We start from the raw sequence: 13,677 nt of genomic DNA, 5'->3' as shown, positions 1-13,677 counted from the left end.
ACTGTGTATATCCTGTCACCATAGGCACATGAATACGCTGCAGCTGCAGATGGAAGTGACCAGGTTCTTGCATCGGTGCGAAAGTGCTGGGACCTCTCAAATCACCACTTCACCTCTGCCAACCCTATTTGGAAATAACCACATGAAAATGGATGTTGCCTGCAAGGTATGTGCAGTGTTTCAGACCTCTGGCAGACTGTCCTCATCTTTCTGAACACTTAGCGCAGTTGCCATCGTCTAGTTATTATTTCAGTTGTTCGTTTGATCGTCGCCTCTCTCCACTAGAATGTGAGTCACAGAAGGCTGAGGATCAAGTCCATTTTGATCACACTTGTATCCCTAGTGCCTGGCACTTAGTAGGGGCTCAATAAATATTTGTTAAATAAATGGGGACCTTCATTCTTGATGGAGTGGCTACTCCAGTAGGTATTGCTTCTTAAGCATGCTTCCCTCTCCTTTTCAGGTCATGCTGGGAGGGAAAAATGTAGAAGATGGTTTTGGAATTGCATTCCGTGTTCTGCAGGTATGACTTGGATCACTCAAGATTGTACCAAGGGTAATCAGCATCTGACCACAGCTCCATGAGAGATTATTCTTTAGAAAAATTTTATCCCAAGAAAAGCAGATTTACATACCCATTACAGATGAAATCAAGGGGTAGCTATTACAGAACTGGGTCAAATTCAAGACTCTAAGGGGGAGAAAGGAGTAAGGGAGAAATTGGTAAAGGGTCGCAAAAAATGATTACATTGTATAATATTGACTATACTAATTATCCTGTCTGAACATCACATATTACACATAAGTATTGAGACTCAATACCATTGTAGATATCAATGGTACATCTTATGGTACATTTTATGTCTTCCTAAATGTCTGCGTAACTCCAGAGAGGAAATTTTGCTTATTTTTTTTGTTATATTTATGTTTTCTTGTGTCTACAATCAATATGGCTCATCTACACCAAGCATAACAGGAGCTTTTTATTTTGTTTTATTCTATAAAAATAGACTTTTAACAAATAAATTAAAAAATAAATATATAAATAAAAATTTCTAAAATAGACTTTGTTTTTATAGCAGTTTTAGGTTTCCAGAGAAATTGAGCAGGAAGCCCAGATAGTTCTCATACCCACCCACCCCCGCCCCTCAGTGGGAGCTTTCTAAATGTTGCTTCCCCTCCCACTGCTGTTGTCCCCTGTCACCCATCCTCCCACGTTCTGTTCTAGGACTTCCAACTGGATGCTGCTGCAACCTACTGCAGAGCTGCCCGGCAGCTGGTGGAGAAGGAGAAATACAGTGAGATTCGACAACTTCTCAAGTGTGTCAGTGAGTCGGGCATGGCAGCCAGAAGTGATGGGGACACCATCCTCCTTGACTGCCTGGAGGCATTCAGGAGAATTCCACCCCAGGTGCGCTCCCTCCCACACCTCTCGGCTCCTCCATCTGTTTCAGTGTCTTCACATCCCCCTCTTTATTTTTCTGTCCCCCATAATGTGCCTACAAGATCCCTCTATCTTTCTGACACCTCTGCAGTAATGGCCTCACCCTAATCAATCCTTCTCTGTAAAGAAAATTCATAGTGATGACCTCTATACCCGGAAGGCGTCCCTCGGCATTCTATTATCCAATATCGTTAGCACCTGGAAGTGCCTATGGATGATGGAGTTGAGCTGCTCACTGCAATTTTAGAGTAGGCCAGCTGGGACAGCAGGTGGCCTTTAAAGCATGTTGCCTGCAGAATTGTCTCCCTGCAGCTTCTTGGTGGGGTGAACAGAGCCACATCCATTTGTGAAGGCCAGGGACAGGCCTCTTGAGAGCTGTTCCTTCTCCCTAAATTTGCCACCTCAATGTTGTCATTTGATTTCCTCCATTGCTCTTATAGCAGGAGGTGAGTTTTAAAAGAGTCGGGCAGGCATCCCCACCCTGGAGTCAGGATGGCTGGGCTGAGACTGGATGTGCCCCTGGGGGGGGGGGGACTCTTCTCCCTCTGACAGCTGCTTTTTCTGTCCTGCACAGGAGCTGGAGGGCCTGATCCAGGCAATACACAGTGATGACAACAAGGTGAGCAGAACTGTTTCCAAACCCTGGTGATGCCAGTGAACAGCACCTCAGGCTTGTCACCTTTATCCCTTGCTCCCTACAACACTTCCATAAACCTTGTATCTCAGCCTCTTTGTTTTCCAGAGGCGGAGCTGGGACTTAAATAGGGGTGCAGACGGGAGGGAATAGATGGGGCCAGGTGAACGCTGACTGCATGAGCCTTTGCCATCCCAATTTTTTATCCCCAAGAAAATGTGTCCTAGGTTGCTCTTGAATCTGCATTTTATACTGAGGTCTTCTCTCAGAGAATCCTAGGAAATCTCTCACTCCCATCTTTAGATTGACTGATTGAATGAGGTTCCCAGAGTGGGCAGGTATTTTTTTATTTTGGAGGGAAAAGGGTACAGTTACAAAAAGCCCCACCCAACTCTTTATCCAGAATGGGCCTCCCTCCTGGGGCCAATGAGTACTTCCCTGTTTCAAAATTGGTGAACTTTTTTCACATTGCCTTTGTGAGGAGTACCAGTTGGAATAAAAGTATTCCGAGGTGCTCCCACTTGTGGCTAACCACAGGAAAGAACCCAGGCCAGGAGAGGCATGAGAAAGCCAAGCCAGACTGAGCTGCCCTGGCCACCAGCAGAGGAAAGACCTGGCAGCCGAGTCCCTTAAGATGAAGGCTGACATCAGGCAAACAGCTTTTCGCACAACCACAGAGCTGCTCCCCATGGCGGTATTACTAATCCCTGGACTGAATTTGCCGAGCATTTTCCAGTCCAGGGGTTAAGGAAAGCACGTCTTAAACATTTATTCATTTATTTATGCAACATCCTGATAAGGTCCTTGGAAACGAAATTCTGACATTCTGAAATGTGGAGAATTACTTTTCTAGAATCAGAATGAGAACTCAACAGCCAGGATAGACACCCAGGTCCTCTGATTCCCAGACTATGGTTCTTTTTCAAGTCTTCACTGGGCCTCCCACTCAACAGGACGAGGCTTTGTCTTTGGGAAAGACATGCACTAAAATCTTGACAGTCATTATTACTATTTCAGGCTTTTTCTCTCAGCAGTTGTTCTAATGCGTTTAAGTGATCTCAGGCCATGGGATCTTGCCAAAACCCAACTTTGTTCAGTTCCTATTCCAGACTCTGGCAAAATGCCCTTTTTCTCTTGGTGGGAGAAATTTTGACTGACAACTTGTGATATATATTTAGCACACATAGGTTCTAAGTGGAGGCAAGTGAGGGCTGCCATCCTTGAGCAGCAAATAGCAGGACTTGATCACTGTCATGTGATCACAACATGCCAGCCCTCTTCCAACTGCAAGAGATTGTCTGTAATTGAATAGGAAAGAAAGACTTTAGTGACCAACAAAAAAAAAAGATGGAGCACTGATACATTCAGCAAGAAGAGTCCCTTCCACTAACCAGGAGGCACTGTTGCAGCAGGAAGGCAGGGGCTGGTGGAAGCTCTGCTAGAGCTCGTGAGGTGCTGGTGAGACCAGAGCCAGGGAAAGAAGGGGCTCTCATCTCCACTAAGCTGGGATTCATGAGATAGAGAGTGCGGAGATACACACACCACATACACATCCCCCAAAACTGAGCTGCCTCTGATCCAAACAAGAGAAGTCTAGTCAGGTCTAACTGGAGTTTGACCTTAATTAGACTTCTTCTAATTGTGTGTATGTGTTTTCCTCCCCAAATTTCCTGTTAAAAACTAAATTCAGTAAGTTGAAAACAGAAAAACAGAGAAGGGGGATCTATGTATTCACTGTAGAGGTGAGGGATGATGGTTTATTCCTTCAGGTAATATATATTTATTGTCAACACCACACCAACATATTTATTGTCAACACCACACCACGCTCTCCCAAGTGAGCTAACCGGCCATCCCTTATTTACTGAACACATATTACATGCCAGGCCCTATGCTAGGCACCAGGAATACCTAGAGTAGAAAAAGCAGACACTATTACTGCTTTCGTGGAGCTTAAAGTCTCGTCAAGGAGACAGATATCAATCAAATAATCACCCAAAGGGCTGAGCCCGTGGCGCACTCGGTAGCGTGCTGCGCTGGCAGCGCGGCGACGCTCCCGCTGCGGGTTCGGATCCTATATAGGAATGACCGGTGCACTCCCTGGCTGAGCGCCGGTCACGAGAAAAAATAAATAAATAAATAATCACCCAAATAACTATAAAAGCACAACATGGACAGTGACAATGCTGGCTCTGAAGCCAGGAGGAAGCTGGAGAGCTTGGGATAGTGAGAAGGAGGGCCTCGGGGGGAGTGAACAGAAGCCAGACTCTGCCTGCCTTCTTTTAAAATTCTTAGCTTGTGTAATAACTTTTTACACTATAAAATAACACAATGTAATTGCTTAGTGTCCAGAATATTTGAAGAGCTGCTATAATACAATAAAAGATAAGCAACCAGTTACTGATTTGGTAGTGGAAAAGTGATGTCTGCCAGAGCTTTCTGATGCAGCTCTGTATACTTATGGGTGAATCGTTGGTGATGGTTTTCTTTCCACTGTCTCTTGTATCCAATTGCCAGGTTCGGGCCTACCTGACATGTTGCAAGCTGCGTTCTGCCTACCTGATTGCTGTGAAGCAAGAACACTCACGGGCCACAGCCCTCATCCAGCAGGTGCAGCAGGCTGCCAAGAGCAGTGGGGACGCAGTAGTGCAAGACATCTGTGCCCAGTGGCTTCTGACAAGCCACCCCCGGGGTGCCCACAGCTCAGGCTCCAGGAAGTGACCCTGGGCAGCAGGGCCAGGAAAACGTGGCCTGAGAACTGTGACAATGGGAGTGATGGTGATGCCTTCCACCTCTGTCCTGGTGGAGTGGGACTTCTCTGGCCCTGCCCTGGGTCAGAAAGAGCTGGATTGGAACCTACTTGCCCTCTCTGGCAAGGATAGGATCTTTCACACAAGTGCCATGTTTCTGCAACATTGTGGAATCTGTGGGTTTGTCTGGAGATGGCCAGTTCTTTCTACCTCAGTGAGAGAGTGAGTGCGTGCACACACATGCACACATCTGTGCATGCCCCTGTGCACTCATGTTTACACCCAAAGCATTCTGAACAAATGAAATTCTCCTCCATTGAAGAGGCACTTTACTTTAGACTTTTGCCAGTCTGAAAACCTTCCCTGCGTTTTGGTTCTTAACCCGGGTCATCCTGTTTGTACACAGACCCCTCCTTGTGGAGATGCTTTAGTAGTTCCTCTTAACTAGAGGGGTTTTACGGAGAATTATAGAGCAACACCAAAAGGATTGCCTCTTTTCCTTCCTTCCCTTTCCAAAATTCCAAGGTGGCTCTGGGGCAAGTGCTACCTGTGGAATAAAACTTTTCCAGGTGTCTCCTGTCATAAGCACAAGGAGTTAAAGTGAGTCTTTGCAAGGTAGTCTGAATGGAAGGATTTTCAGGTGCTGCCATTGGAAGCTGTGGGTGCATATACAAGGAGTCAAGTCTGGGAGGCTGATAACATGAGCAGGAGGGTCCCCATCACATTCATCCGGAGGGGAGAAAAAGGCAAACCTATCCAAACGGATGCAGGGGCGTTGTTCACAAGCATAGAGCTGGCTCTTATGGATATCCCTGCTGCAAAGTTGATGCATGAGAGAACATGACTCCCTCTGAGAATCTGAGGAGAGAAATGGTACTCAGGATTTTAGGAGTGAATGGCTAGACTTTATCCGAGTTACAGTCCTGTTTGTGGCCCTTGAACTGGGTAGGAAACTACTTCCTCTTCTCTCCTGCTTCCCTTCAGTCTCTTCAGGACCACAGGGTGGATATGCAGGCACCAGGGCCATCGAGAAGGCAGTGTGCTTCTTATCTGTGTCTTATCAGAGGGAGTCAAGGGTTCGCTTTGGAGTTGGGCCTTGGACAAGAGTCAGACCGAGGGGACAATGAATAAGTTACGTCCAGTTGGTGGAAAACTAGGTGTACTGCTGCTTTAATATGCACTGGCTTTTCTTCCCACCCAAGATGTGACGATGTTTGAGAAAGGGTTTGTCATACTCAGTGACTAGGATTTGCAAATGAGGGGCCTAAAGAAAAGCTCTTCAGCTCTCAGCCTCCCACCAGCCAGAGCTCACCTCTGATGCTGAGACAAACAGGAACTGGAAGCTGAAGTCTGTGTCTCTGGTGCTTAGAAACCCTGTGGATTTCCCCCTGAACCAGGTGTTTTATAGTAAAATGAACAACTATTATGGACATCTGTCAGACTAAAATTTTGGTCTTGTTAGAGAGGAGAAAGACTGTAAGGAAAATGTTAGGTCCCTTTGGGGTGAAGTTTGACAAGTGGCTTTTCTTTCCTCGAGTCATAGAAAGCTTTCATCTCCCAGGGGACATCATTCCCTGGTATCTGCTTGCCCTTTTGAGTCTGCTCTTTTTGCACTGAACCTAAGCACTTTATACGAATGGGTCACAAATCTTGCAGCCCTTAATTTGGGATGTCAAGACCAGATTTTCCTGACTTTTTCCTATAATTAGTTGAACTATAAAATAGGCAACCTTTGATTAGACTGACATAAGATGAGGCTCAAGGCCCATGAGCATCATGCTGTAGTCTCCAGCAAAAACAAATGGACGTGTTGAGAGGCTGGTGTTTTACTACAAGCAAGTCACAATAAAAGTGTTTCTCCAACGAGTTCTTGGCTTCCATGACTTCTTCATGCCATCTTGCTCTTTTCCTTCCCATCCTTTTTCCTTGTGTTCTCTGTGGAGAGAAAAGATGGGTGGGAAAGATCAGATGGCCTTCAACTCTTAAACTTTCTCTAAATAATTTCCATAATGACTAATGACTCTTTAGTTAGGATTTATCTCAGTTTCCTATGTGTTAAGAACTAGTAGTACACCCTCTACCACTAGGGAAAAAAATTTTTTTTGCTTCAGTTGGGGTGATGGGTGAAGATAGGTAATACATTCATAAGATATAAAAGAAAAGTGAAAAGTCTCTCCCATCCCTGTTTCCCCAGCCCAGTCCCCTCCTAGAGGCCACCAATGTTACCAATTTCTAGTAAATGGTTCCAGAGCTACTTTATGCATAAATAAGCATTAATGACTGAAGTATTCCGTAGTGAAGGTGTGCCATAATTATTTAACCAGCCTCTGTTGATGGGCATTTTAGGTTGTTGCCATCTTTGGACACTATAAATTATGCTGCAATTAATCATTTTGTCTAGAATTAGTGGGTCAGAGGATATGTGTATTTGGTAAATACTGTCAGTAACCCAATTAACTCTGCCACCAGCGGTATAGTGTCTGCTTCCCCATACACTCGCCCCAACAGTTATCAAATTTTCTAGACCTTTGCCAATTTGTTGGGTAAAAATGGCACTCAATGTCATTTTTTAAAAACTCTATATGTCTTTTTAATATCACCCAAATTGTGAATCTTTGAAACCAGGTTGGAGGGTCTTCAGGGAAAGCAGAGCTCAAACTTAGCTTAAACTGTTTTCTTGCCGCCCTGTTGGGGCGTGTTTGCAGAATGATCCTCGAGCCACGGACGGTGGTATCGCAGCCATCTCCTTTCCCCAGAAACAGAATCTCATCCAATTTCTCATTTAACAAACAAACAAACAAAAAAACTTTAAAAACAAGCACAACAAACAAATGATGAAAGTAGGCCTGCAAACACTCTGGTGCAGACATGACACAAAGATGTGTCACAAAATTAAAAATTGGAACACTCAAGCTAAATCTAGGAGAGATGATTGCTGACTATGTTTAGAAACTTGAGACACTCCAAAGATACCAGATATCTTTAGCCAGAGCTCAAGCAAAGCAGATCAGGGGCTGTTAGACTCTTAATACCCAAGCAACCAAATATCAGTAGTCACAGTCGCACTGGGGGAAATGGCCTTTTCTTCTCATCCCCTCTTCCACAGAGATAATGTTGACTGACTTATCCTTGAAACTTCCAGTTCTGACTGAGAGGGGGGCCACGCGCCACCCCGCAGGCGAGTCCGCAGGCCCCGGCCCCTGCGTCCCCTTCGCCATCTCTGTGCGCCTTCTCGTCGTTCCCCAGAGACCCAGGAGCTACCCGAGGCGTGGGGGCCGGCGCCGAGGAGTGGAAGGGCGCGGCGGCGCGTGGGGACGCTGTCCTCCCTCCGAGTCGCGCCTCCGTGCCGGCTGCTGCAGGCCCCCGGGCGCGCTGAGAGCCAAAGCCTGGGCAGCCGAGCCTTGGGCCCCACGCCAGAGCGCAGCTCCTTCCTGCGGGCCCCGCACCCGAGCCCCCCTCTACCCGGCGCCCCGCTCAGCCGGGCTCGCCGTGTCCGGTCCCAGAGCACGGCAGTGAAGACAAGGAGGTGTATGTGGGGCCACCCCCAGCCTGGCCCAGTCCCGCCTCAGAACCTGCGGCCGTACCCTGATCCCATCTACAAAGTCCCCAGAGGCAGTGGGATGCAGCTGGCTGTCCCCGGAGACGTCTTGGAGGTCTATGACGTGCCCCCCACCGCCCTCCAGGTTCCCTCCATGGCCCCTATCACTCTCCCGCCTCCTCCTACCCCCTGGTCTGGGTTAAGCCCGCAGCCTCCTCAGGAGGATGACGCTGTAGCTGAGGCTTCCTGTAGCCCTTAGAATAAAGTCCAAATTCTTGATGACAACTTCGTCCCTTCTCAGATCCCTGCCTACCTCTCATTTCTCACCTGTTTCACCCCCACCCCTCCTCTCAGTTTTCCAGATGCAGATTATTCTTTGCCCACTCTGAGCCTGCTTCCTGGACCGCTTTTTCCCTCATCTTCACCTGGTGACTCATCCTCCAGGTCTTGCTTAAATGCCACTTCTCTGACCTCTTTCCCCTACCCCATGCTTGGATGGGCACTTCTGCCATGTGTCCTCGTGGTGAGGGCAGGAACAGAGTTTATCTTGCTCACTTCATATTCCACATGCCTGCAACAATCCTGGAACATAGTCACTACTTTTATTATTATTATTATTATTATTATTATTATTATTATTATTATTATTATTATTATTATATGAATGCTCTGATGGTGGACGGAGGAAATCTACAATGTAAGGGGCAGGCAGAGGAAGAAGAACCTGAAAAGGTCCCAGAGTGAGTAGGAGAACCAGGAGAACAGAGGTCGTAGACACCGAGGAAGCAAGTGTTGACTTCTGGTTTCCATAGGACTCCTTTCACTCTTGAAAACCTCCCCAAAGAGCCAAGAAGGGTAAGAAAGAGAAATATAAACTGTATATTTGATTAAACTAGGAGACAAGTGGTAAGAGAGATTCACAATACGAAGAATAAAAAACGGATGGAGTGGTGCCACTTGTGCTGTAGAAGATGGAAAGGAAGGAAATATGAGTGGATACAGGTCATTATTCTGCTAGTTTGGTAGCAGAAAGTTGAGGGGGTTTATGTCCGATGGCTTCTACGTTCTCTATGAAGTCAGAGGTGAAATCACCCGTTACCAGATCAAGGGGAGCTGTTTAGAGGTTTGAGGATGTGGAGAGGATATGAACTATGTGTTGGAACCTCAGAGGCAGTTTCACTGTGAAGCTTTTGAAGCTTGCATGGGCCCCTGTGTGTGGAGGGAGTTGCTGGGAGTTGTGGGATTCCAGAGGAAGCCAGGTTGCTATCAGGAATCATTTCTGTGCAAGAATTTCTGGTAAATTGCCTATAGAGATCTCAGAAGATCATAATTCCCAACGCTCCAACTACTCATGTTTTTTTTTCTTATTTTAAATCAACATCTGCTTTTGTACTTAATTTCATAGCTGTAACTTTATAGTCTTCTTCTTAAAGATTGCACAAATTGCATAAGCTTCACTGTATCCATCCTTACTGTGGGAGAACAGGTGGCCAGGCAGCACTGAAAGCCCAGTTGATGTTGGTGATCAGTGATTTATAGAAACGTAGCTCCCATCTGCCAGGCTGAGTGATTTTCTCCAGTCGTATTCTTGGCATATGGAAATCAGGGCACTGGACTGCTCCATGGCCTTTGCTAGACAGGGGTGATGACAACTGAATTGGAAAGGAGGAAAGCTGGGGCAGTAGGAGGTTGTGGTTAGAGAGGAATGTTGAAAGTTAAGACATCTGAGAAGCAGAGGCTCATGTGATGACAAAATATCCAGGTGTAGTCCTTGTTGTGGGGACAGGGAACTGAAGAGCAGTAGAGGAGGTCAGTGATGAGGAGAAGGTCAGGGAACCGAGACTGAGTGCTTTGGGCAGCCCACGTATATCCACAGTTCACCCATGTACATGCACCATTCACTTGGTCTTCCCTCAGTACCATGTTATTTGAGTTCAGATATTTACTGTCCAATCATATGTTCTCAGATACTTTATAAGGCTAAATTCTCATATGTTCAGTAAACACAAGCTTTCTTTTATGCCAGATTGACATTAAACCTCTGTGGTAGACACCAGTGTAGCTGCCTACCATGGAAGGCAAATGGAAGGGTCCTTTTCTCTGGGAATTGCCGGGGCTGGGCCCCCAGTTACCATGTCAGGACAATATGAACTACATGAACAGTACTGCCCTTCAATCCAGGTAACAAGCTCTCCTTTCCTAGGCCGTGCATTTCACAAAAATGCACAAGAAAATAATAAATGTGTGCTTAAGAATACACAAGCACCGGGCCGAGCCCGTGGCGCACTCGGTAGAGTGCTGCGCTGGGAGCGTGGCGATGCTCCCGCCGCGGGTTCGGATCCTATATAGGAATGACCAGTGCACTCACTGGCTGAGTGCCGGTCACGAAAAAATGACAAAAAAAAAAAAAAGAATACACAAGCACCTCTGTTCCTTAGGGTCTGGCAGTCAGTGCTGACATAACACAACCTGATATCCTAAACATCTGTTCTCATGACTGACACTGTTTAGGCCCCAAGAAAACCCTTCTTGACTACATCCAAATGCTTTGAAACGGTGCAGATTGTGCTGTGGCTTCTGAGTACAGGGAGGATTTGAATAAAAGAAGCAGTTGTGGAAGAGAAAAGACAAAATTAACTTGTCCAAGTTTTCCTCAGCTCAAGTGTAATAGATAGTCGCATTAAAATGGGTATCATTTTCAGTAGTGCTAAGGGTCTATTTTCTTGTCTCCATATCCCAATGTGTGCATATTTGCAACACATATGTGGACGCTAAAAAACCTTTTGCAATATTAAACAATTGATATTACTTTTAAATTGGTAGACATGTAGGTATAGAGAAAATATGTGTGAAGTATGATATCCATTGTCTACATTGGCAACTAAATGGATATTGAACATTGGAATTGTGAATAGTTTTATTTTTGAAAAAATTTATAGAATTTGTTAAATTTTCAATAACTGGAAAAGTTCAGCTTTATATCAATAATTTTGATGTAAAGTGTTGATATTCATAACTATAATGTATTTTGCCTTTTAATTTAATAATTTAAATATTTTAGAAGAAAAACGACCTAAAACGTTTAAAAATAATTTTTATTTTTGCATTTCTCTGACTTCCATTTTTATGAAAATATTAAATTGTGTAAACTTTGAATGCAATCACTTTTTTAAAATCCTTTAACATAAATTATTGGATGATTATAGCCACATAGTGGCATTATTGAGATGAAAGCAGAAAAAATAAATTTTATGGGCTAAGTATATAATAGTTATAAATTACATATGTCTTTATTTTATTACTCACCTGAACATCACTGGTCTAGAAACAGAATAGCCAGATGTTCTCTCTTTCATCATCTGCCTGCTGGATACAGGGGATCCAGTGGAAAACTCTGAGGACCTGGGGGATGGTGAAACCGTTCATTTTTTAGTGGCCTTGTAGAACAGGTCCAACCTCCCACCCCCCATTCCTGCATTGGGCTGCGACATGACCAAGAAACAAACTTTTGTTATATAAACCCACTAAAATGTAGCATTGTTTGTTACAGCAGTTAATCTCCTCCTCCTATCAGAACAAGCTGTACTTCATGTTCTGTGATCTTCTCAGCTGATTGTTTTAGCTAATAGATGTCATATATCCATATATAGGAAAAATAGATTGTACAGATTAAAATTTGGATGAATACCTGTGGAAGAATACCAGGACTATTAAGATTCTCTGGTTCTGCAAAAACAAAAACAAAAAAAACCCCAAGATTCTCTGTGCTAGGATGTTAGGTCATGTATCCCTGCAGATACTGAAATCAACTGAAGATGACAGATCTTGGGGGTGGAGAAAAATATAACGAAATATGTGTCAAAATTTCAGTTGGCAGATGAGGAATTAAGGGTGATCAAAGTAGGCCAGGGAGACATCTGCCTTAGACCAGCAATAATGGTGAAGAAAGTAGGTAAAAAATAGTTGAATATCAGCAATTTCATGTGGTTCAACATAATACTATTGTATCAGTTAGGGCATAGACTTAAACAACAAGAACAATTTATTATGTCATGTAACAAGTCTCAAGGGAGGGGACAGCTCCAGTTTTGGTTAATTCGGTGACTCACTGCTACATCATCAGCAATGCCGGTTCTTTCTGTCCTTCCCTTCACCATCCTCAGCATGTAAGCTTAGTCTTTGGGCCAGCTCAGCTCCACTTGTGAACTCGAGATGATTGTGACAGACTCAGGTGTCACATTTAGCCAGGACAACATCCAACAGAAGACAGAAAATTTCTTCCTGTGACTCACTTATTAATCAATGAGGAAAACTTATTCTTCCCCAAGGGTTGAGGGGGGTGGGATGGGCCCCAGCTGTAGATGTGGATAGTGATTGGTGTGAGCCAATTAGCATAGCCCCTCCCTAGCCACATGATTGGCCCAGTATTCAGTTCAGGCTAATGAGCCACAAGGAGATTTGCTGGGGCTCTGGAAAGAAAAACTTCCTCTCTTCCGAACGACCATTCCTTTTTCCCTGATTCGAACAAACCAACAGTAAAAAGACATTTGTGAGACAAACAAGGAAACCTGAACTCCAAGTACTAGATGACATTCAGGAATTATTAATGTTGTTGGGAGTGATGATGGTGTATGGCTTTGTAAAGAACACACACAAGTATTTACGAGTGAATGGTATGATACCTGTAATGTGCTTTCAAATATCCCACTCCCTGCCCCCCAAAAATGTTATGGGGGGAAACAGATGAAATGAGATAGTCAAAATGTTAATATGTTGATGCTGGATGACAGATACATGGGGATTCATGATACTATTTACTCTACTTTTGTCTGTTTGAAAATTTCCATAATAAAAAGTTGTGGTCTTTTAAGTCTTACCTGCTATTGAAGAAAAGAGCATTTTTGTCACCAGAAGCTTTGGATGCCTTAGAACTGGAGCCAAATGGCTTTTTGTGTCAATCAGCTGAAAGATTAGACATGTCTCCCCGACTCTTTTTAGTGACTTTCAGAACTTGAGGCAAACAGCAGCTCCCTTGGGCCACGGCACAGGAGAGGAGGGAGGCCAGAAGGGAGAAGAGCTGTGCATTTAGGTAGAGGGATTATCAGGGGGCTTGGTTTTTCTGCTTCTGTATATCAAATTAAGTGAAGTCCTGCTTCTGGCCTTAATCTGTAGTGGAGCTCAGCATCTCTGTAACTTAAGCCACTCCTATCACTTCTTAGATAATAAAATGATAGTGCTGGAAGAAGCTTGAAAATATACCCAATTGGACAATCTTATTTTGCACCCTGATGTAATATTCTAAGAAGGTTTT

At 44.6% G+C, this 13,677-nt stretch overlaps 1 protein-coding gene across 2 annotated transcripts in view; it reads left to right on the top strand.

Annotated features, from left to right (window-relative positions):
* The window catches only part of ZFYVE26 (zinc finger FYVE-type containing 26), a 60,653-nt gene extending 53,959 nt beyond the window's left edge, over positions 1-6,694 (top strand). For both annotated transcript variants that reach the window (XM_063088900.1, XM_063088899.1), the window contains exons 38-42: positions 25-166; positions 464-523; positions 1,229-1,411; positions 2,019-2,063; positions 4,596-6,694. In XM_063088900.1, the coding sequence (XP_062944970.1) occupies positions 25-166; positions 464-523; positions 1,229-1,411; positions 2,019-2,063; positions 4,596-4,799 (634 nt within the window). In that variant the 3' untranslated portion in view covers positions 4,800-6,694. The remainder of the gene's footprint in view (positions 1-24; positions 167-463; positions 524-1,228; positions 1,412-2,018; positions 2,064-4,595) is intronic.
* Positions 6,695-13,677: the final 6,983 nt, after the last annotated feature.

This window comes from Cynocephalus volans, chromosome 3 (assembly GCF_027409185.1).
Source record: "Cynocephalus volans isolate mCynVol1 chromosome 3, mCynVol1.pri, whole genome shotgun sequence".
Classification (NCBI taxonomy): Eukaryota; Metazoa; Chordata; class Mammalia; order Dermoptera; family Cynocephalidae; genus Cynocephalus; species Cynocephalus volans.
This window is presented reverse-complemented; position numbering and strand designations above follow the sequence as displayed.